The following is a 21,643-nucleotide window of genomic DNA, read 5'->3' as shown; positions in this document are numbered from 1 at the left end:
AAGTCAGGATGTGGTTGAGGACTTCAGTGGCGGAAGCATCGAGAGGGTCGAGACGGAAGCGTCGTTCGAGGCCTTCGGTTCCGCTGACTTCAACAACGCGTTGAAGGTGTTTCTGGAAACTGCGCAAGGAACGACGAGCTCTGCGCATGGCGAGACGGTGAGCTTCGCCAGTACTGTTGGCTAGCTCCATCGTGTGCTTCATGCGAAGGATCGCCATTTGGGTGTCACGAGCGGACGACTCGACGAGTGGGAGAAGGTGGTCGATGACCCTGTACACCTCCGTTGACGAACGCCGTGATCGCACAAGCTACCCTTGGTCGGATCGTCGTGACAGCCGTTGCAGGGAATTCCGTACCCAGCTGGAACGCACTCGCGTTGGTAAAAGCATACAGAGAAAGCACGGCCATTCTGGCATCGGCGCTTCCTCTGCAATGACTTGCTTCACGTGGCGGATGGGAATGGGAGCGTCGGGTTCGTAGTAAGACTCGAAAGCGGGAGCTTTGACCTTCGTTTTCGGAAGCTTGGGCTGGAATTCGTCGGCAAGAGCAGTGAGGTTCGGGGAGAATGACTTGGAAACGTCGGTGAGGACGATACGAACGCGGTTGTTCGGGGACAAAGTAACGACGTCGCGCATGTTGCCAGTAGTGCCCTGCATCAACTTGATTAGACTGCGGTTAAGGCGATGGGTGTGGGCAGGGACGCCAGCGTTGAACGGGGAGTTTGTCGTTTGGAACGCGGTAATGGAAGAAACCGCGAGCGTCAGGGAGGAGCTCGGGATCCATCCCACCCAGCGCGGCAACAGTCAGGACGGATTGTCCGTCGTCGTCATCCCCGTCGTCGTTGGCCTCGGCCTTAATCTTGGGTTTCTTGGGCGCAGGTTTGCCTGGAAGAAAACGGTTAGGAAAAGGGTGAAAGAGAGGTGAAACTAAGGAGCATACCTTTGCCCTTGCGATCCTTCCGGTCTTCTTCGGACTCGGGCTCTTCTGCCTCCAACTCGTCGTTTTCGTCTTCCTCATCAGAGGGAGGGCCGCTTGCCTTGAGAACTGCGCAACCGACCTTTTTCCTTCTTCGGGGTTATGGAGGTTGAACCGAAGTCGATCTCGCTGAGTTCACCGTCGTCAGAAGGGGCCTGGTGAATGTCCGATAGAGAGGGTTTTTCCAAGAGTTTGTTGATTGAGCCGCTTAGAGAAGGATTGTGGTGGGATACTTGCTTCTGGTTTTTGAAGAGGCTGGTCGGGAAACCACGGACAAGCTTCAAGAACGAAGGAGCCAACGCCTAGGAGACAAATGGCTAGCGTTAGCAAAAGAGGGGAAGCGAGAGGAAACGGAAAGCACGAACCTCAGGTTTAATCGCGGCGTACTCGAGCGTCATATGTGGCCAGTCGGAATGAAGTCGAGTGGGAGGAAAGGAGTCCCGGACTTGGATGGCTAATTCGACGAGAAGCACGATGTCCTTCGTGGCATACATAGGCTCCTTCTTAGACAAGCAGGCAGTGCGAGAGAAGATATAGCGCTGGAAAACGATGAGTGGATGGTTAATGAGGAAGAAAACCAGGGTTTGACGTACAAAGTGGAAGAGAGTTTTATCGAAGGCGTTGGCCATATCTTCGGCTGGAATTACGTTCGTGCAAACACTCGAGGGTCGTCGCCTGTGGCGTGTCGAAGATAACGCAGGAAGAGAGCGCCCTCAGGGTCAGCGAAGGCCGCCCACAAAGGATTGTTGGAGTCCGGATAAACGAGGTCAGGGTTGGCGGAGGAAGGGCCAGGGGTCGAAGCCTCAGTCTTCTTGGGAGCGGTGGTGAGTTTACGAGGGGGAGGGCGACGAGCAGCCATGGAGGAAAGAGGAGAGGAAGAAAGAAAATTAAAGGAGCAGAAAAACCACGGGCCGTCTTATATGGTCGACGCGCAGTTGAAGAAAAAGAACGCTGAGGAAGAAAACGTGACTGTAATGAAGCTTCTGAAGCTTAATTTTGAATGCCGAACCGGACTTGGGGAAAATTAGCTCAAGGACACTGCCGCGGAAAAACACGAGCTCTATTCAGTCGTGTCGACGTTGTTTGGAAAAGACGATTGGAAAATGATGGTTCCCCGGACACGCAGGGTCGAGCCACTGTGAGACTAAACGGAAGCAATTCATTGTTCGAGCGAGGATCAAGGATCTGCGGAAACGCCTTTGCTTGGCAGGCATGAGGTTGTGACGTGAGAAGCGAAATTTGGTTCCGTGACGAGAACGAAAGAGTTCCCGTTCCAAACAACAGAACAGAGGAGAGTGATGGGCTAGAAGGAACCAGCGATGTAGCCGAACGCGAGTATTGCCAAGCGACTGGGGACAGTCGGGATTTAAAAATGGGGGAGATGATAAGCCGCATTCTGGAACACACATAGGAAACCACTATTTTTGTTCGTTTCATGGTTACAGCGCACGTCTAGGAACTGGCATGAGTCCCGAATGGCCAGTTAGGGAGATATCTGCGAAGAGGCGTTTCGATTCGACCGTTGTTGATAGCAACTGGCCGTTCAGAACGACTCTTACAACAACCAAAAACAACAGCAGAGCCCAACCAACATAGAGGATCCATCCAATCCTATATATATACCAAAAGGGAGTGTAAACCAAAAGGCATATTCGGTCTGGCACGCGCTGGGACTCGAACTCAGAACGCTCCAACGACGGTTCAACCAGGCTTCGAACGGATCAGTCCCTGACAGCATTGGAACGCGGTTTCGGAACTTACGCAAGGATAAGGACATGTGGAGGTGCGGTTAAACGGGAAGCATGACTCAGTGGAAACGAGGGCTTGGCTGTAGATCGCGGCGACCTTAACCCGCAACCGTCCAACCAAACAACTTGACAACAGATTGCGATTATCTCGTTAAGAGATTTGCCTAACGGTGTCTGGCGGTTAACCTCAAGTCATGGATATCGATGGAAAGCTGGGAAGTGGAGCAACACGACGATAACAACAACGGTTAGCGGACCGTTCACAAAAACGCATAGACGGTCGCAATAAAGGAGGATTTACAAAGGTCATTGACACCAAACACGCGCTACCGGTCATCTAGACCTGGATTTTCGACTCTGGGCCTTATGGCGAAACGATACCTTACAAATTATGCACATGGACCATCATTCTGTTGTGGCGATTTACCTGATCTTATCATTTTCTGTTTTAGTATTTATATCTCTGTCCTGTATTTGAGCGATTCACGGATTGCCCCGCGTTACTAGGTGCATCTGGGGATCTAGCTTGTCAATATCATCCTGCTAGCTCTTTCATTCAAGTAAAAAGGCGTTGTGATCAAAGAGTTGAGGGTTCCGGTTGCCGTATAAGAGAGTTTCGGTTGGCGTATACTTGGTTTCGGTTGGCGGTCGAGAGTTTAAGGCAGTTAGTTCCTGACTTGAGACGACTCCTTGGGTTTAAGGCAGTTAGTTCCTGATCCAAACGAGTATAAACGGTTCTGGGCATCGTATTGGCGCTTTCCTATTGCTGGATTTCGTCGATAGTACGCTTAAGGACAACCACAAAACAAATCTTTAACAAGATTTCATTCGATCTACCCTACAACCTTGCACACCCGTGTACAGGCTCTGTTCCCAGGGTTCTGCACTCGTATTAGGAGACGGTTATTGGTGGTTGTTGGACGTTTGGAACGGTGTTATACGGTTATCGCTCAGACAGAACGACTATTTGTTGTTTTGTTGTTGAGTTTTAGTTGTGTAGTGTCGGTCTCATCTCCGGTCTCCCCACCCGTCATCCACCCTCATCACCGGTTCATTCTCAAATGAGCTGTCGTTATAGGTGTCCGTCACCGCGCATCGATAGTAGTCGCGCGCGAGCGCCTAAAGGGAGGAAGAATCAGTTATTTTGTAGGCGAAATTCTGAGTAGGGGAAGAGATTCAGTGAAGAAACTGACTCGACTTCTTGCAGATGAATGAGCACCACTCTGCGAGTTAACCTCCTGCTCGTCAACAGCGGAAGAGTGACTCGAGGGAATTACAGCTTTCCCTTTGGTGCGGACTACATATCATTCAGTGAGTGAAAGAGAGAGGGACCAACTAACATACAGCTACAGATGAGGGTGTCCACATATTGTTTGCCGAGGCCATAGATTGCGGTCGCATTCGGTGTGGATAGGACCTCTGTGGAGATTCGGATCAGAGGTGCGTCGCCGAGAGCAGTTTCGCGCAGCTGAGCGAATTGTTGATAGAGAAAACCAACGACTCGGGCATGGACGATATTGGCCTCGAGGTCTTCAAGATGTTTCTTGCTGGCCGTGGACCGGGAGCGATCGTTGTAGGCTTCAACAGCAGATGATTCTGCTTCGACGACACAGCTGTATGAGTTCATTATCTTGGGCATGTCAGGCCACTCGAACTCGGGGAGGATAGGCTGGGTGAGTGTGGGCATGATTGCAGACGACAAGGAAAGGCGGTGACTGTGACTTTCTTCTCCTATTGCTCTCCTTTGCTCTCCTATTACAAAGCAACAAGCTGAGGGCGACTTGTGCGCTTTGGTTTGACACCCTGGAGGAGTCTAGAAGACGATACGGGGGTCTGGGGAGTCTTTCTTGCGCGCGAGTCAGGTTTCTGTGGCGTTCTGGGTGGAATGGGCGGCGACCATGGACTTGCCAAATTGAGCCGACCGTGTCGAACAGCGAAAAACGCGTTTTTTCGCGAAAGTAACACCTGTAATCTAAGCTTAGCCATGCAATGCTCCGGTACACCACGTTTCAACGCACCTTGTTGCGATAGAGTTGAGTACTGAGGCGAGACTTTCGGAGTCAAGAAAACAGGATAAACGGCTATTCGCAAGCCAAATTTTGCAACAACGAAGAGGGGGGTCAGAAAACAAGTTATATCGAGCGATTGAATGCCATTCGACGTAGAAGTGTACAAGGAATGAGAGGTGTAGGATATGAGATGGTGGAATGAGAGAGGTTACACAACCCCGGATCAGCGCACTTTCAAGTTGGCACAAGGCGGCGTCCATCAAAACACAACCAAACAAAACGAGCTTTATGGAAGATGAGTACTTAGCTGCTGAAGCCAACACAGGAGCCAAACCGGCGTCTGGCGCAAATACGTGAAAGACAGTCTCATCCGAATTATAATATATCAAGTACATGCTAGTAAGTGCATGCTACAACCCATCTCCCACAATTTTCCAACGCCGACACAACATTTAACAGGCAACAAGTTCCGGTGTCTGAAGCTTCGTAAGGAGGGCCCGGAAACCGGGGTTCCCACCCTGGCCCTTGGTGTACAGCGTCGACGTCAGGTCATTGCCCTGGGGCACGTTCTTGCAGATGATGTTCTGGTGGCGCGCGACCAGCCTGAGGCGCGAATTCAACGCAGCTTGATTGACGATAGCGTATTGGTGGAACTCTTCGGTCAGCAGGTCGTCTGCATAGCATGAGCAGCAGGTCTAGCAAACTTGGAAGAGAAGACACACCGACTATGGCGTTCATCGGCCCGGTAATCATCACGTTCTTGTAGATCTCGAGGGCTTTGGGACGGAAACGATTGGTGAGATTCTCCTTGGTGGTATCCTCAAGGCTGTTGTATACTTGGAACTGCAACAACCATGTGGGTGAGTTGCGCTTAGTAAGCGGTGAACACACTCACATTTGTCCAGTCTTGCGTCTCGCCCGGAAACTCGTGTACGCCAGCACCAACTCCGTCCCAGGTGTACTCTGCAACGGATGGTTCATACGATTAGAGGGATTGAAACAACATACCGAAGACATCAACTTTTGGCGGTTCGACTCCGTCTCTCGCTGCGCCCCAACACGCGAATTGGGCTGCAGCAATGACACTGTCGGTCAGATAGAAACCGCCGGGCACCTCGGGCCTGCGGTGGAAGTCGCCTATTGGAGCGGTCTTCGCGAGGTTCACGCCGGCCGTCAGGGAGGCGCCGTTTTTGGGATCGGTGCCGTGGAAGAGCGTGATGCGGTTCTTCCCGCTAGGGTACGATATGCCAGCACGTGCCTCGTGGCGGTTTAGCGCGAATTCAGCATATCGGGCTTGCAACGCCTTGGCGATCTGGGCCTGCGAGCACTTCTTCGTTGAGGCTGGCGCTTTCGCGGGTGCCTTTGCAGGTGCTTTGGCGGCAGGTGCTGGAGCCTTTACTGGGACGTTTGCTGGAGCCTTTACTGGGGCTTTAGCAGGTGCATTTGCCGTTGGAGCCTTTACTGGGGCTGTTGCTGGCGCTTTGACTGGTGCTTGGGCGGGCGCTTTGACTGGTGCTTGGGCGGGCGCCTTGACTGGCGCTTTTGCCGGCGCCTTGGCCGGAGGATTCGTCGCCTATGTCCCGATTCAGTGAGCGGCGTGGCTGACAAACAAACACAAAATTACGCACCCGCTTCTTCAAAGCCGTGGCGGATCTCTTTTGGCGCCGTCAGTAAGTTAACAGGGCACATGACCAGCGGCGAGCGACGTACGGGTTGTCTGCGCGCTGCACGCGCCTCAAGCGCCTATAACGTAAGCCGCTTCAGGAAAGGTACAGCGGAAGGAGGAAACTCGGCTCACCATTAGCTCGGCGTCGTCCGCTGCGGTAGGCGGCTCGAGACTGCCAAACGCGGGCACTGTCAGGAGGAGCGAGACCAGGAAGCTTGTCGGGAAGCGCATCGTAGTAGAAGGACGTTACGGTGGGGGGAGCGAATGAATTAAAGAAGAAAGTTGCGATCTAGCGCAAACAGAAGTGAAGGAAAGAAAAGCCGGTCTGGCGGCAAGAAGTTGAAGGGCAGGAGTAGGCCGGGGGAGTACTAGGACTAGTTGCAGAAGGGAAGAACCGACGACGATGCTCCATTCCTAGCCACCAAGTGCATACTTATAGCTTGCCCACCGTGACAGGGGTGTCGAATTCCGCAAGCGGGTTGGAAATTCGAAAGACCTGTTTCAACATTCGAGCCACGTTGAGGACGGTTGAGCACACATTTCTGTCAATGGGGACATCGCCGGAAGAGCCGCTGGTTGGCTCAGACTCTCTTTCTCTCCTCCCTCTCTTCATCAAAGCTCGAGCTTCTCATGGGTTTTTTTTGGCGCCTGAGGCATTACATGGCAGGGACATATAATAATATTAGCGCGTAGCTCGACACGGCTTCCAAGTTCCACAACCTTGTCCACCAGTGTGGCGCAAGGATGGGAGGACCGCGTGAGGGATTTGCACCAGCCATCGCGTTCCTGGCAATCAAACAAAAGCCAAACCCAGCTTTTTCTTCGAAAGTGTCCTCAGGCCAAAGAGCGACGAAGCACGTGATCGAGTTGCAGGCTAGCGGCTGTGCACATGTGGCGATCCGCGGCGTCCTTTGTGGGCAAATTGAATTCATCAGCGAAGATCGGATCCGTTTCGGGCCAAACTTTGATCCCTCGGGATTCTCGGAGACCGCCACCAAGGCAAGCCGACCGAGAATCCCGCCACCAAGGCAAGCCAAGGTCGGCCATAGATTGTCCTTGGTGGTATCCTCAAGGCTGTCATACACTTGAAACTGCAACAACATGTGGATGAGTTGCGCTAAGCGGTGAACCCACGTACATTTAGCCAGTCTTGCGTCTGGCCCGGAAACCCGAATACGCCGGCACCAACTACTCATTGAAACAACATACTGTACCCAAGAGTCGAAGACATCAACTTTTACCGGTTCGGATCCTTCTCTCATTGCGCCCCAACACGCGGATTGTGCTGCAGCAATGAGTCTGACACTGTCGGTGAGATAGAAACCGCCGGGCACCTCGGGCTTGTGGTTGCAAGGTACGGCGTGATCCGGCGCCGCGAGCGAAGGACCCCGGCTTGACCCGGGCGAATAGCCGGTCGGCGCGGACGTCGTGGCATATGTGCCATGGCCCATTGGCGGGGACGCGGAACAAACGCGGCGTGCAAGGCGCGAAGGGGAGAAAGATTCTGAAAGATGGCTGGACGGTGATAACGGCGCGGCTGAGGGCCAAAACGTTCAGTCCAGAAGATCATTATTATTACAAAGCAAAAAAAACACTGCAAGCGGTCCAGAGCATCGTGTCGTCCAAGACAGACCAGAACTGACACACCACGTTCCGTACCATCAAGGCCAGTATGGCGCTTCCGAAGGCATTCAGGAGCATCCGAAGCAACACAAGTCGCGCAGAATACTTTAACCTTGTGCTAGATGTGTCGCCGCGATCACAGGCCCTACCAGAGGGTAGCTCACACTCAGTCGCCTTCAAGGCTTCCCGACAACACACAGCAACAAGGTGGTCTTCTGCCCCTCGCTCTCCCTTGTCTTGGCGGCCTCTCGGTTGCACAATGGATATTATAAACCACACTGGGGAATTCCAGGAAGATGGTGCTCAGCCGTCGCTGGTTGTCGAAGTCTGGGTCGATGTCGTCCTAGTTGTCGGTGATGTCATCATCAAAGCTGACAATAACCATGAGAGAGAACCAGAACAAGAAAAAAAGAGAGAAGGAATACTTGGCGATGGGTGAACAGAACAGAGAGGCGAACCTAATGTGACAGTAACCATTTTCCAGCTTAAATACCGGAGTTGTTGGCAGTGCAGCGGAGTCTCGATCGCTACTTATAGAAATGTTTCATACAGAAAAGCTAGAATCCGAAACCCCCGAAGAGCCGTCTAGTGTCAGAACCCAACGGTGCTGGACTGTATGTTAGACCGCCAGTAACTTGAAACGGCGCGCTAGTCCAATCCATCCGGTCACGAGCCTAGTACACAAATAAGAAATGACATGATTCCTTTGACGCGATCGCACTTACACCCCGGTCTCCCAGAAGACGCAAAGTTCTCAAGACATCCAGAGTCCCACCACTTGCAACCGTCTGGGACCGAATGTTCTTCTCCCTGCCATTGGCAATTAAGCGAGCTGGCCTTGAGACTTGCCACAACCAAGTTTGTTCAGGCGGAATATCTCGTTCGTGATTGGCAATGAAGAAGTAGATGGCGGCCAAGTCGAGCTTGTGTGATATACCCAGCGAAGGAACATTGAGAAGATCGGCTAACTGCGTCATTCGACAAGTGTGGTCGCAGGTCGCATTCCGCAGGAGCTATGTCCAGACTATCAATTCGAGACCAAAAGTGGCGACCAAAACAAACCGTGAGATCCCCGCTCGAGATTGTGGGTGAAGCCAGAGAAAAGACAGACATAAGATCACGAGCAAAGAGGGTCTGTCCACAGTCCATTACACCATTATACCACAGTGGCTCCAGTTTGAGAAGGTCGTCGAGAGCGGTGCGAGGCAGGTGAGTAGCCACGTCGAAGAGCATTGACAGGGGAAGAGTTTGAAGTTGAGCACAAAAGACTTCATGGGTCGTTGAACGAAAGCGCAAACAGGAACTTGGATGCGGTGGTCTGTGTTCTTTGCGTTGCTTGCAGCCCCGAGCTTCAAGTTGCTTGTCTTGCTGAGTAGCGGTGAGCCGATTCGGCCGAAGGCGGGGAGCGACAACAGGGACTGGAGGCAGGTAGCGGACGATTGCTGTGAGTCCTTTGCAATGTCTCTTGGTTGGTCTGCTCTCGTCTTCATGATCATCTTCTAGCTACTTGCGCTTTTCGACAGACCCTGGTCTACGAATAGTTGAATGAGGGAAGGAGACAACGCACGGAGACATAACAATGTGTATCAACGGGGTGAACACCCGGTCGACCCACATCTCCGCGAGGAAGAAATCGAACCCCGCCAGGGTATGAAAGTAGATTTCGAGCCCGTCGGCGAGTGGCTTGCTAAACGAAGATTTGGTGACCCCATCACGAACGAGAATACCATAGAACGTAGCATTCGAGAGGAGAGAGTGGCGAGCACACTAGAGTTCAATCAGAAAACTGAATTCCGCGAGAGAGAGACGTACCATGCGTTGTTGCACTGAGCTGCGCGGGTATAATATGTGCTGACTGTGAGCAATTGAGGCGTTGATGTCTAGATCTCCTCGAATTTCACTGTTGTCCAGCGCACCTTTGTTCTCGCGGTTCAAGATTCGTGACGTGGCGACCACACAGCGACTGGAGAGACTTTGAGAAACCAATCTAGGCGGGCTTGGTTGGTTTGAGGGAGTGGTCGGAGTTGAATGGGACGATCAAATTTGCTCTCTGTAGTTGGCGGACACTTCGTACTAGGCGTGGAAGTTGAAGCTAGGGAGTTGTGTTGAGACATTGTAGACGAGCGAGCGTAGGGAAGTTGGGGTTGTGGATAGGATGTGGGAAGGATGTGGTTGGAGAAGAAGAAGGCGGTGTGACCGCGTGCTGGAGTGAATATTCGGTTTTCAAGCGCTTACGTCACCATTGAGCGAGAATAAGTTCAGTCGGATTGCTTGTGCTTGTGCTTTATGTTGGCGTACAGTACAGTGTAGAGACAAATCGATTATAGGGTACGATAATATGCATGCATGGTGGTACAGATGTGTTGTTCGTCAATGCCAGAAAAGGGAGAGAAAAAAGTCATAATTTCAGAAAAGCATCATGCCATCCTGGTCGTCACTCTCGTCGTCGTCACCGATGAAAAATTTAGGCCGTTTCTTGGGCTGCGGCTGTATTTTCTGTAGGATCTCCGCTTGTTGGCGTTCCCGCTCCGTGTCAATGCGGACAAGTTCAATGAGGAGTTCCCACCGCTTCGCCCAAGAAGTTTCCCAGCCGACACCGAATGGATCTGGACGCGTAACGATAAACTTTTCGAGTTGTGGATGTTCCTCCTCATTCGACAGCGAAATGTCAGCCATAGTCTCGTCTTGGGTTTCATCGACCAATGTTGAGTCCGAGTCGTCGCTAGCACTGGAAATGGATGCAGCCATAGACTCGTTCTCGCTAATTTAAACATCGTCATCAAAATCGATTCCATCGTCGTGATTTGCTTGCCAAGCAGCCCACAAATGGACATCATACATCCACAGTGTCTTGGAAATCGTCCATGGCTGCATTCCTACGAAGCAGCGATCCAAATGGAACAGAACAGAACAGAGAGGCGAACAGTAACCATTTACGTCCAAGACTTTCTTCTCTGAACGACTGTCTTCACGGGTCAGAAGAAAGGAGTGCGAGCGAGACTACACGAGCCTATGAGAAATGGTATGATTCTTGTGAGGCAATTGAACGTACACCTTGGTCTCCCAGAAGACGCCCAGTTCTCAAGACCCTGACCAACGTGGTTCACTTTCATCCAGAACGAAAGCAGGATTTACAGTACACTCTATGCATATTAATAGTCACCCTGTCCCATTAGTTCTGTATTACAGCCTCACATAAATTTACCAGAAGTGAATAGATCCTGGCTCTCTCCCACCCCCAAGCCGTACCTGCACGACATTGCCCGTCATTGATGAGAACTACACAGAAAATCAGTCAATGAAGGGGCACAAATGGAGTCACCCACCCCTACACCAATGAAGCTCTCTGCCGCACCCATAATTCCCTGGTCAACAGCCTGGCTGACCGTCAACGCTTCTCTCGACATCTTTCCCCCCGACGCCAAGTCCAGCGAGCTGGCCACCCGCTCCCAGCCGTCCTTCTTGAGCGCATCTGCCAACTCTTTAACCCAGTCTTCCTTCCCATTCGTCGATATATAAACACTCCTCAGCTCCTGCGGCTTGCTCAGCCCCCATCTCGACTCTGACGCTCCCTTCCGAATGTCGTTTGCGCGCTTCGTGATCTGGGCAACTGACGGCCAGCAGTGCGCCAACGCTGCTTCTTTCTTGCCCTCTCCTTTTGGCACCGACAGATAGTCAGGGAGTGCCGGGTATTTGTAGCCTTTGGGTATCGCGCTGCCAATGAAGCCTGCTTCCGGACCAGCATTGGGGTCGCCGGGGTAGCCTGTGCCCGCTTCTGGGGGCACTTTTATTCCAGGCGTGCCAAATTTGTCGAATGTTGTGTATTCGCTGCCGACATCAGCGAGGAAATGACAGTGGCCCTCGTAGTCGCCTCTACGGACATGAATTGCGAGCAGGCCGGGTATGGGGGCAGCATCAGCGCGCAAAGGATGGAACGCGTTGTAAGAATGTCGTGCTGGAGGAGAAGAAGACGGTTGGAGATATGGTGGGATTGCCGGTGGCGGTGAAGGTGGCGTTAGAAGATGGTAATGGTCGTGAATGGTCTTCGTGACGAGTGGCGACCACGCAAATTCGCGTAACGTAGAGCCGTTGCTGTATGCTGGCCATATGCTCAGCACTTTGAAACCACCAGTAAACCTGCGGCAAGGTTAATTATATTTTGATCAACAACGGCGGCAAAGTTCTTACCACCAAGGGAATATGGACCCGCCAGTCACAACGACGCATCGGTCTTCCATGTTCTTCAGCTTTTTGGCCCACCGCATCATTCGCTCGTCCCCTTCCCGCTCATCATCCATCGCGAAACCATGCATCACATCATTGTAGCCGATTTCTTTCCGTTGCTCGCCGCAAACAGCGTTGAAGTACTCTATGCTGACTGCTCGTCGGATCATGCGGTCGCTCGCGTCTGGGAGTAATGGGGCACCAGTTGAAGCACCCGATATGATAGCATTGAGGGGGATCCTTATGTGATGTCGGTCGCCTGATGGCAATGTGTCTGGTAAAGGCGCGTGGTCTCGAGGAGTGAAAGGGTGGAAGACCATGGATCGGTCGGATAGTGTTGCAAGGTGTGCGTGTAGTAAGCTGTGGACATGAGTTGATGGTAGGACGGTGCTCGTACCAAACTCACAATTCTTGCATAACATTATTCCAGCTGGTAGTTTGTCAGTGAGGAGCTTCCCATAGTGGAAGGAGCGTACCCAGAGCCCGGGTCTATATCCCGAACGAACAGATACCTAGTCGCAGTGAGCGAAATGCCTCATCTTCACTTAGCTAACCCACCTTGGTCTAGGATGCGGCTCCGTAAACCTGTTTGGTTGGAAATGCTGGCCCAGCTTCCTCTCAAACTGCCAAATATCTTCATATGACGGGAAGCCCAGTTCTTGCGCCTGTGGGTCTGCTTTCATGGGTCCAAAGTCGAAGGGGGGGCCAGGTGGTAACGCCTCGCTCGAGCCAAGGTATAGTGACGTGCCATAGCCCTGATGCGCAAGTAGCCACAGTAAGCCCAGCGCTGTAGCACCAACGCTTATTCTTCCCCAACGAGAGGAGAGGTATCGGTTGAGGGTCAGCGACGAAGCCATGAAATTTTTGTCACGTTTTCGTTGATCGGCATGTCTTTCCCTTTTCCATTCAGCTGACGATCCTACTTACTGATGTCGACTCTCCCTCGTTCCCCCAAGAATTCACGGTTCATTACCCAGAAACGGCCGCACTCGGACTTTGATGCGGGAATCAACTCGTCGACTGCTTGGACTGAGCATCTCGAGGCAACTGGGTCGCTCTCAGATGATGAGCCTGAAGAGGAAGATGGAGAACACCGTCAGGCTCGAGCCTTGTACAACTTTGAAGGAAAGACGGAGTTCAGAGAGCTCAGTGTCGAAGCCGGCGATGAACTAGAAGTGGTTAAGGAGGATCTGGCTGACGGGTGGAGTTTGGTGAAGAATGTGGCAGGGGAGATTGGCCTATTGCCAAGGACATACTATACGGTGCGTTTCTCTATTTCTCTTTTACTGTCCATAGACTCATATCTGTAGTTTACCGCCGATTTTACTACGGCACCTGAAGTGTCCCTTTCTGGTTTCACTACCCATCACCAACGGGATGCATCGAGCAGCACGATAACTCCACGGGGGTCGTTACGGACCGAAGAAATCGTGCCTCAGAACACCGGGGAGTGGAGAGCGGCATTTCCGAGTTTCCGTCAAAGCTTACTTGGAGGGAAAAGTCTCAATCGGTTTTCTACATTTGTCACGAGTGGTGCGGAGGAATGGGTACTCAAGGGGTCGGCCGACTCGGAAGCGGTTCTAGCAGCGCAGGCTGCTGCTGAAGCTGCCTCTCATCAACGATTTTCAACAGCCGATGAAGATGATTCTGAAGAAGCAGAAGAGGAGCGAAATCGCCTCAATCGACTTGGTTTAGGCGAAGCAGACCACCACTTTGTCGATGCAGGACACAACTGGAAGACTAAACTACCCCCCTTCCAAGTCTTAGTTCATTCTCCATCAAAACGGACCTCGACACTGTCTGGCTCGTTCACCATCTATAATGTAACCGCACTATTTCACCCTCCTCCAACCGACAACGACTCTTCTCCTGGTTCGCCCACGCGCGTTACCGTCTATCGCCGGTTCTCCCACTTTGTTATCTTGCATACCGCTCTGACCCGACGACTTCCCGGAATCGCCCTTCCACCGCTACCCGAAAAGCAATATGCTGGCCGGTTTAGCGAAGACTTTGTTGAGGCCAGAAGAGGAGATCTAGAGCGTTACATCTCTCGCATAGTCCGACATCCAGTTGCCCGGTATGCGGAGGTCGTCACTTTCTTTCTGGGTTGCGAGAGTGATACCGTATGGCTTTAGCTTTTCTCTCTGATTACTCCCTTCTAATCTCCTGAAAGGAATGGAAACGCTTAGTTCCGCAACACCTCGCAATGCCAGCTGCAGGCCCCTCATTCTATGCCCGCGTGTTCCATCCCGACTTCAACGTTGATGCAGACGAGGCCTCTGACGCTGTTGAGCGATTCGACACACATACGCGAGCCGTGGGAAAGGGTGTCCAGGGCCTACGTAATATCTTCGGCCGTGTCCGAGACGCACGAATCGAGATGTCCAAGGCCGAGCGACTTCTGTCATACTCGCTGCTTTCCTTGATCACCTCCCAGACACTCGCCTCTGCACCCGTCACAGGAGCCAGTGTTGAAGAGGAGGAATACAACGTGAAGGGTAAAGGTTTGTTGAATGAAGACGGTGCTTGGTGTTGGCGAGAGGGGTGTTCAGATTGCTTGAAGCTCACTAATGCCATGCAAAAGACGTCGGAGGTGCTGCAAAGTGTGGCTGATCTATACGATGATCATGTAAGCCCACTCATGGCTTAGAATCACCCTCTGATTAGTTTTAGGCTCGAAGAACACAACTATCGACCCACGAGGCGCTCAAAGGTGTCGCCCATCCTTCTTCATTATACCAGGGCGTCATCACGACACATCGATCTACACTGAGCCGGTATTCCCAAGCTACGACTAACCATGTTCGTATTGCTAGTTTTCAAGTTCCCTACTCTGACCTGGAGAGCAGACTGATGACGAAATGGCCTCACGATGCGAAACAGTGTTAAACACCACCATGGCCGAGATGGAGACCTATCACACTCAGAAGACGGAGGACTTTTCCACATTGGCGAAGGACCATCTCGACGGCGAAATTGCCTTTTACGAACAAGTACTCAGCAGACTCAAGACCGCCCGCCGCGGCTTTGACGAGCCGCAATTCACACAACTCGGCGCGCAGGCGAGGCAGGCGTCGATATATGAACGCGAACTGGAGCATCCAAGACTGACACCGCCACCGTTGTCTCAGCCGGCACCGCATGTCTTTGATGCGGCGCCAATGCGACCAGTTTCTGTCGCAATCCAGGAGGGAATGGGCATGCTGTTGGGCCCAAGTTCACGTGGGAGTGTGTTTGGCAAGTTCTGGTGAACGGACTGGATCTATTGGCATGTAACTTATTTCCTTCTTTCATAATCATTACGGACTCTTTGCAACGGTGGATCCAAACCTCTAGTTCCATTTTTTGGCCTCGATGTACTGCTAAAAATAAAAAATGAGCCCGAGTCTTGTTATGCGTCGGTTACATAAGGAGTGAGTTTATCATAGAGGATGTCCATTGAGTGCCTGACATGTCTCCAAAAGCTCCTCGAGGATGTCATCTATCCCGAACGAGTGCAGAAGGGAACTCCAGTGATCTCTTGAATGAATGAGGATCAGATCCAGCATGTCACGATCAGGCTGAGTAGATTAGCGCATTGAGGCAATTCAAGTCCTGCAGAACAACGATCCTGAGATTTGAATTTCACAGAGGGACAGACATGTTTTGGAACGATGTGTAGCCATTCAAGAGTCTTTCCTCCTTGTAACGCTCACAATATTTCTCAAACTTCTGGCGTGTCATCTGGCTGTACGGCGGGGCACCTTCGCCAAAGAGGTCGAGAAGATGGTCGTGGTACATCCAAATAGTTTCGATGCTCTCTCTGGTCAAGGGTTTGCCGTCCTGGCGCATTACTGTGACCGTTCCGACACACATTTGCCATCTGGGGTCTTTTTAAAGAAACAAATGAAAGTACGGGAAACTCACTCAGGCGGCGCGAAGCCATCGACTGGGTTGATCATGAGATAAGTCGCCCGCTGGTTATCGAGCCTGGCAGTGCGCTCCATTGAGAGTGGGTCTTCTTGTAGATGTCGGTATATGACGATGGAAAGGCCAACCTTCTTGGACATCGGGCAGACGACGCCCTTGGTGTGGATCGGGTGAGAAGGGTCAAGGTCGATCTCGTTGAACAGGCCGTTATTTTGGCGGGTTTCACCATCGCACGCCATAACTATGCCGCGAACGGTTCCTTCTGGACGACAGACGCGTTTGTGTAGTTTCCAGTCTGCAGTCTGGCATTCCGTGGACTAGACAAAAGACCCACAACGCATCTTGGGCGCTCGTTGCAAGAGAGATAAGTATATATACTCACGCAGTACTTCGCTTGTTTGCACCGAGAGCACTGTTTCAACGGCCCAGTAGTCTCTGGTGTGCCAAGGGTGTTGCAGTGGTTGCACGGCATGGATGTAAAGAAGTCAAGACGCGCCGTGGTCACGTGCGCTACAGTGCCATCATCCGCCACCTCCGCCCATTTATGCACTGAGATGTCCGCCAACGGCCAACCCAAATCCCCCACCTCTCCCCCATCGTCTGCGGTGGCTTCTAGACTGTCACTAGACAGTGACCGGAGCTCTGCACCATCCCCGCTGAATGGCGTCAACGGAACTCATGTCAATGGCGATGATGAACCTACGGACCCCATTGAAAAGCTTCAACGCGAGCTGGAGCGGACAAGAGAGGAGAAAGAGACCCTTGCTACGCAATACCGCAACTTGTTGGCCAAGCTAACTACGATGCGAACGTCTCTGGGGAACAAGCTTAAGCAAGATGCGGTATGTGTCTTCCTTTGCTTTCTATTAAGGAAAATAATCCGAACTGCGGTGTAGGAAGAGCTGGATAGACGAGAAGCGCTTGTTCAGCAACTGCAGCAGCAAAACGATGAGCTTACTTCGACCGTAGAAGTCCTCAAGGAGGAACTCATTTCCGCATCTTCGGAGGCAGAGCGGGCGACCTCCGAACTCTCGAAATTGCGCAGTCGAGCATTTGAGGAGAATTCTCAAGAGACGATGCTCAGAGAACGGGAGCTACGAGAAACTCAAACGGAGCTGGAGCGGTGTCGAATGGAAAAGGAGGAGTGGGAAAGGGCAGCCGCGCAAGACAAGGTGATGGCGGATGAGGCAAGGAGCACTGCGGACATGTATAGGCGTGACCTGGAACTGGAAAGGGAGGCAAGAGAGAGGGAGGCGGCTGAATTGGAGGCTGAGCGAGAGAGATGCAATAATCTCCAATCCGTGTTACAAGACTTCCAAGCCGGTACGTATCGAAATTCCGCTTGACTTCAGCTTCTGACTCTCATTCGCAGCAAAGGACCATGAACTCCGGCAGGCAGTCAAGGACTATAATTCACAATTAATGCAAGCAACACAATCACTGGCTGAATTCAAACACCGAGCATTAACCGCTGAGGTTTGCTACCGTTTGCGGTTCACTCACGCGGCTGATCGTAAACCCTAGCTCGAACTCGAGGAAACGAAAACAAATACCTCTCGGACACAAGAGCTAGAAAGAGAAGTAAAGGAGAAGACCGTGATCGTCGAAAAGCTGCGGCATGAAGGTAATGCTCTGGTGATCTGCCTCTAACGCGTTCTGACATTTCCTAGCCATAATACTCAATGAACATCTTATGGAGGCTCTACGCCGGCTACGGCGGAACACGACCGATACCAATGTCGATAGGCGCCTCGTCACAAACGTGCTTCTATCTTTCCTTACAACACCCCGCGCCGACCCCAAGCGTTTTGAAATGCTCACACTTCTTGCGTCCATCCTTTCTTGGTCAGACATTGAACGCGAAAAAGCTGGCCTTCAACGCGCAACCTCGCTTGCACCTCCCTCTTCATCATTTTGGGGTCGAAGCTCAACTTCTTCTGCACCCAAGAGCACCGAACTAGAGAAAACGGATGAAACAGAGGTGAATCGATTTCCTCTTTTCTGTTCAAATCCAAGCACTAACAGCCTTCAGTCTTTCTCGCGACTCTGGGTCGAGTTTCTTCTTACAGAGGCCTCCGCTGGCCAGAGCGACCCACCAACGCAGTCTCAGTCTAATCCCGGAACGCCTGTCCGGGCAAACAACTCGCTTCCCAACTCTCCGACGAGTCCCAACATGAAAGGCCAAGGCACACGACGGTTGGCGTCATTTGGCCAGCAAGCGGCACTGAACAACATGTCTTCACCGACGCTACTTTCACCACCGCTTCCACGGAAAGGAAAAGAGAAGGAGGTTGATGGATCGGCCTCATAGGACCTTTGTTTAGCATTTCTTTTTTAGTCTTGACCTTCACACTGTATTATTATTGCTCCTTCCAACAAGTCGCTGTCTACCAACCGCCAGGATCCACAATGGAACTATTCTGAAAACAGTGCTGAGAGGCAGACGAGGAGATAGGTGCCCTACACACCGTTTTGTTTTGCCGCTTTGTTTCGCAATAAATGAACACGAGGATGAGGAATATTTCGTCTTCCACAAGTGCCGTTTTGGTGAGATGCAGGAGTGTAGGTGGCTGTTTGCTGAACAGATGTGGACGAGGAACAGCGAAACGGCCAGCGATAAGCATGTTTTGATTCAAAGTCGCCTCGAAAACACGTTGTTTAGACGAGCTTAATTCTGTGTTTACTTACTTTCCATTCTTCGCCTTCGAGAAATATATGATAGTCCTTACGGTCCTGCGACCAACGCCAATGCTGCGTTCTAGATACGAGTAAGAGCACTGACAGAATATAGAGTATGGGCTCACCGATTGAAGAACCTCCCGGTGTGCCTCCTCAGCTCTGAGCACGGTTTCCGATGGCCCGTTATTTCCAGCGACTTCTCTTGCCAGTGAATCGCGCCAACCGTCGCCGACGCGCCAGGAATAGGATTCTCATCCAGCAGGACAGTATCTTTCCTTCCACGATAGCCAAATTTTGTGCGGAGAGTGTAAAGTACGGAGTTGTCATGGACTGCACGGATGTGGGCGTTCAGGATGTTTGTTTTGTTGTCGAAGACCGCTTCCATTGTGGTGGCCAGGGAGAAAGAGACCAAGGGCGCTACTGCGCATCATCATGGACGTGATTTCCACCTCGGCTCCGAGTAGCTAGCAGCGGCCATTTCCCCGATTCGAGCTCAGCTCAAGCTCAGCTCAGTCTTGCTCAAAAGATAACTTGATCTTGCGACTAACGTCGGTCATAGCCCGAACTTGCTTGACTTTTCTTGTCGAAGGTTTGCTGGGATAGGCCTTTCTCATCCTGCTAGAGAGGGTAATTGATCCTCACAAGAAAATGGCAAACGCTGAGTGACTAGTCACGGAGGTCACATCAACTGTCAACTTGAACCAACTCTCGGCCAACTTGTTTTCTGGTACAAACAAGCAATGACCTCCGCACCAACCAACCCAGTAGACGTGCCGCCATTCCAGATTCAAACCCTTATCTCCCAAAAGAACTTGACCAATGCTCGTTGCGGATGTGCATTAGGTTCCGAAATCTATGTGGGCTGCTCAAACGGCGACCTTATCCGTTTCGCGCTCCAAGCCGACGGACCAAACTCGTTGGAGTCCTACAGTGAAATTTCGCGTCAATCGCTTCCCAATGAGAAACCTATTGAGGAAATCGTCATAATACCCAGCCTTTTCCGTGCATTAGTCTTCTCCGACCACCAAATCCATTTTTATACCCTGCCTACGCTGGACCCCGTTCCTGCCAACGTTATCAAGCCTATCCGACATGTCTACGCATTTGCTGTAGACCAGGCTCAATTGAGGCGGCCTTCCCCGCCGCTCTCTGCACCAATTTCGAGCCAGGAGCCAGTCGACTTCTGCGTCATCAAACGAAATGCGATTGCGATGTACAGTCTCCGGGATCGGTTGTTTTACCAAAAGGTACTCCGTCCGATATACTTTGTGCTGCGGAATCACAAAGCTTCGTATAGGAGATTCCTCTTCCGACTGGCGGTGTTCTTGCCCGTCGCAGTGGCCAATACCTGTGCATAGCAGACAAGGCACAATACAACCTTGTCGACCTTGCCAACGCCTCTTTAATACCAATGCTGCCGGTAAACCAATCGCCAGATGCTTTCAATGGCGCTCCCAGCATATGTGTAACGAGCGAAAACCCCGCTGAATTCTTAATTCTCTCGTGGACTGGCGCTAGTACACTCGGTGTTTTTATCAACCACAACGGAGACCCGGTTCGCGGGACGCTGGAATGGCCTCACCACCCTCGAGCTGTAGTTCTCGACTATCCATATGTCGCAGCGCTCCTCCCAAATCGAACAATTGAAATACACAGCCTCGAAACCCAGTCAATCATGCAAGTTTTACCGGCCCCTCATGACGACTCTGAGGCGCGGTTGACCCTTTCGACTGCCCTGAGCGCGTATCTAGTTCCTAGCACCCAGAAATCAGACAAAATGCGACGCGTTCCAGTCAACTTGTTCAGGTCGTAGAGGGTCCGACCTTGTGGAACACAGCAATTTGGTGTCCGGAGCCAGACGACGCCGAACCGGGAAGCCACAGACGTCACGAAAACGAGATTGGCGAGGGTTGGATTGACCCGCTCCGGGCGGAGTTCCCGCCAATAGCATCTGTTTCGTTGAGCGGAATAGGATATGTGCCTGGGACGCCTTGGAATGAGCATGCACTGCCGCTCAGCGACTCTAACTCGGTTTGATATGTGTCTTTCGGTACCAAAATACATTCGTGGGTCCACATCATCGGAGTCAAATTTGGAAAAGATGACTTGTTCGATCGAGCCAGAGCGTCTATCCGTCGTCAGGATCTGGCTTCTTGCCATCGGTTGCCTCGGCAAACCACTCGAGTGGGCCCCCGATTTCAATGCTCAAAGCGGAAGCAAGGGCCATCCAGTGTTGCAAATCATCTCGAAACCCGAATTTATGGGCAGAGCTTCCGGAGTCATCCTATATCTGCAGTCATTTCCGTCATGTGCAAAACATGCTGGATGTGTCGATGTCGGTGAAAGAGCTTGATATAATTTGTTGCTAAAGTGAATGAAACTAGGAAAACTTGCGTCTCAGAAATCAATGAGTTCATCGCAAATTCACCTGTTGCTGCGGTATAAAGAGGTCAAGAACTGTTCAAAAGAGTAATAAGAACTTCCCAATTGCCTCTGTTTCAAGAGCATCACATGTCCAGCCGCCCTTATACTGCTTCGCCTTCTCCATATTCCACGCGACCTCCTCCGCCAGGTCACCAACGCAATCGAATCGCTTGCACTAACTGCCGTAAACGGAAAATCAAAGTAGGTCTTCGCTTCGTTGGGATCCAACTATTAATCTCTGTTGTAGTGTCCTTCATCTGAGAAGCAGGCTGGTCAGCCTTGTGCCCGTTGTGTAAAAGACGGACTTGTCTGCGAATATTTACCGATCGATGACGGCGATCATGGCCAACCACAATCCCCGCGTTGGCTAGAGCCGCTTGATCCTGA

General features: G+C 51.8%; 7 protein-coding genes across 7 annotated transcripts; 3 read left to right on the top strand and 4 right to left on the bottom strand.

Annotated features, from left to right (window-relative positions):
• Positions 1-8,577: 8,577 nt before the first annotated feature.
• On the bottom strand, positions 8,578-9,835 carry MIND_00158600 (uncharacterized protein; the record flags this gene model as incomplete). The annotated part of the gene is made up of 6 exons (XM_037358511.1): positions 8,578-8,694; positions 8,746-9,033; positions 9,083-9,494; positions 9,546-9,551; positions 9,588-9,787; positions 9,833-9,835. 6 exons carry the CDS (start codon positions 9,833-9,835, stop codon positions 8,578-8,580), a joined length of 1,026 nt encoding a protein of 341 aa, XP_037226421.1.
• A 1,386-nt stretch (positions 9,836-11,221) lies between these two features.
• MIND_00158500 (SH3 and PX-domain-containing 3) lies at positions 11,222-13,101 on the bottom strand (the record flags this gene model as incomplete). Its single annotated transcript, XM_037358510.1, has 6 exons — positions 11,222-11,299; positions 11,347-12,157; positions 12,209-12,604; positions 12,651-12,674; positions 12,721-12,756; positions 12,803-13,101. 6 exons carry the CDS (start codon positions 13,099-13,101, stop codon positions 11,222-11,224), a joined length of 1,644 nt encoding a protein of 547 aa, XP_037226420.1.
• Positions 13,102-13,173: 72 nt separating this feature from the next.
• MIND_00158400 (SH3 and PX-domain-containing 3) lies at positions 13,174-15,495 on the top strand (the record flags this gene model as incomplete). Its single annotated transcript, XM_037358509.1, has 5 exons — positions 13,174-13,506; positions 13,555-14,367; positions 14,418-14,873; positions 14,918-15,046; positions 15,094-15,495. 5 exons carry the CDS (start codon positions 13,174-13,176, stop codon positions 15,493-15,495), a joined length of 2,133 nt encoding a protein of 710 aa, XP_037226419.1.
• A 373-nt stretch (positions 15,496-15,868) lies between these two features.
• On the bottom strand, positions 15,869-16,640 carry MIND_00158300 (MYND-type domain-containing protein; the record flags this gene model as incomplete). Its single annotated transcript, XM_037358508.1, has 3 exons — positions 16,536-16,640; positions 16,151-16,470; positions 15,869-16,106 (listed from the first exon to the last, which is right to left on the bottom strand). Exons 1-3 carry the CDS (start codon positions 16,623-16,625, stop codon positions 15,869-15,871), a joined length of 648 nt encoding a protein of 215 aa, XP_037226418.1. The 5' UTR covers positions 16,626-16,640.
• Positions 16,641-16,671: 31 nt separating this feature from the next.
• MIND_00158200 (Guanylate kinase) lies at positions 16,672-18,464 on the top strand (the record flags this gene model as incomplete). Its single annotated transcript, XM_037358507.1, has 6 exons — positions 16,672-16,995; positions 17,050-17,476; positions 17,526-17,629; positions 17,678-17,777; positions 17,824-18,134; positions 18,186-18,464. The coding sequence occupies exons 1-6, from the start codon at positions 16,708-16,710 to the stop codon at positions 18,462-18,464; spliced, it is 1,509 nt and encodes a 502-aa protein (XP_037226417.1). The 5' UTR covers positions 16,672-16,707.
• A 76-nt stretch (positions 18,465-18,540) lies between these two features.
• Positions 18,541-19,235, bottom strand: MIND_00158100 (uncharacterized protein; the record flags this gene model as incomplete). The annotated part of the gene is made up of 4 exons (XM_037358506.1): positions 18,958-19,235; positions 18,842-18,911; positions 18,622-18,795; positions 18,541-18,573 (listed from the first exon to the last, which is right to left on the bottom strand). Exons 1-4 carry the CDS (start codon positions 19,215-19,217, stop codon positions 18,541-18,543), a joined length of 537 nt encoding a protein of 178 aa, XP_037226416.1. The 5' UTR covers positions 19,218-19,235.
• A 337-nt stretch (positions 19,236-19,572) lies between these two features.
• MIND_00158000 (CNH domain-containing protein) lies at positions 19,573-20,645 on the top strand (the record flags this gene model as incomplete). Its single annotated transcript, XM_037358505.1, has 2 exons — positions 19,573-20,079; positions 20,130-20,645. The coding sequence occupies 2 exons, from the start codon at positions 19,573-19,575 to the stop codon at positions 20,643-20,645; spliced, it is 1,023 nt and encodes a 340-aa protein (XP_037226415.1).
• Between the last annotated feature and the right edge of the window lie 998 nt (positions 20,646-21,643).

This window comes from Mycena indigotica (genome assembly GCF_014461135.1).
Source record: "Mycena indigotica strain 171206Taipei chromosome Unknown Mind.scaff0001, whole genome shotgun sequence".
Classification (NCBI taxonomy): Eukaryota; Fungi; Basidiomycota; class Agaricomycetes; order Agaricales; family Mycenaceae; genus Mycena; species Mycena indigotica.
This window is presented reverse-complemented; position numbering and strand designations above follow the sequence as displayed.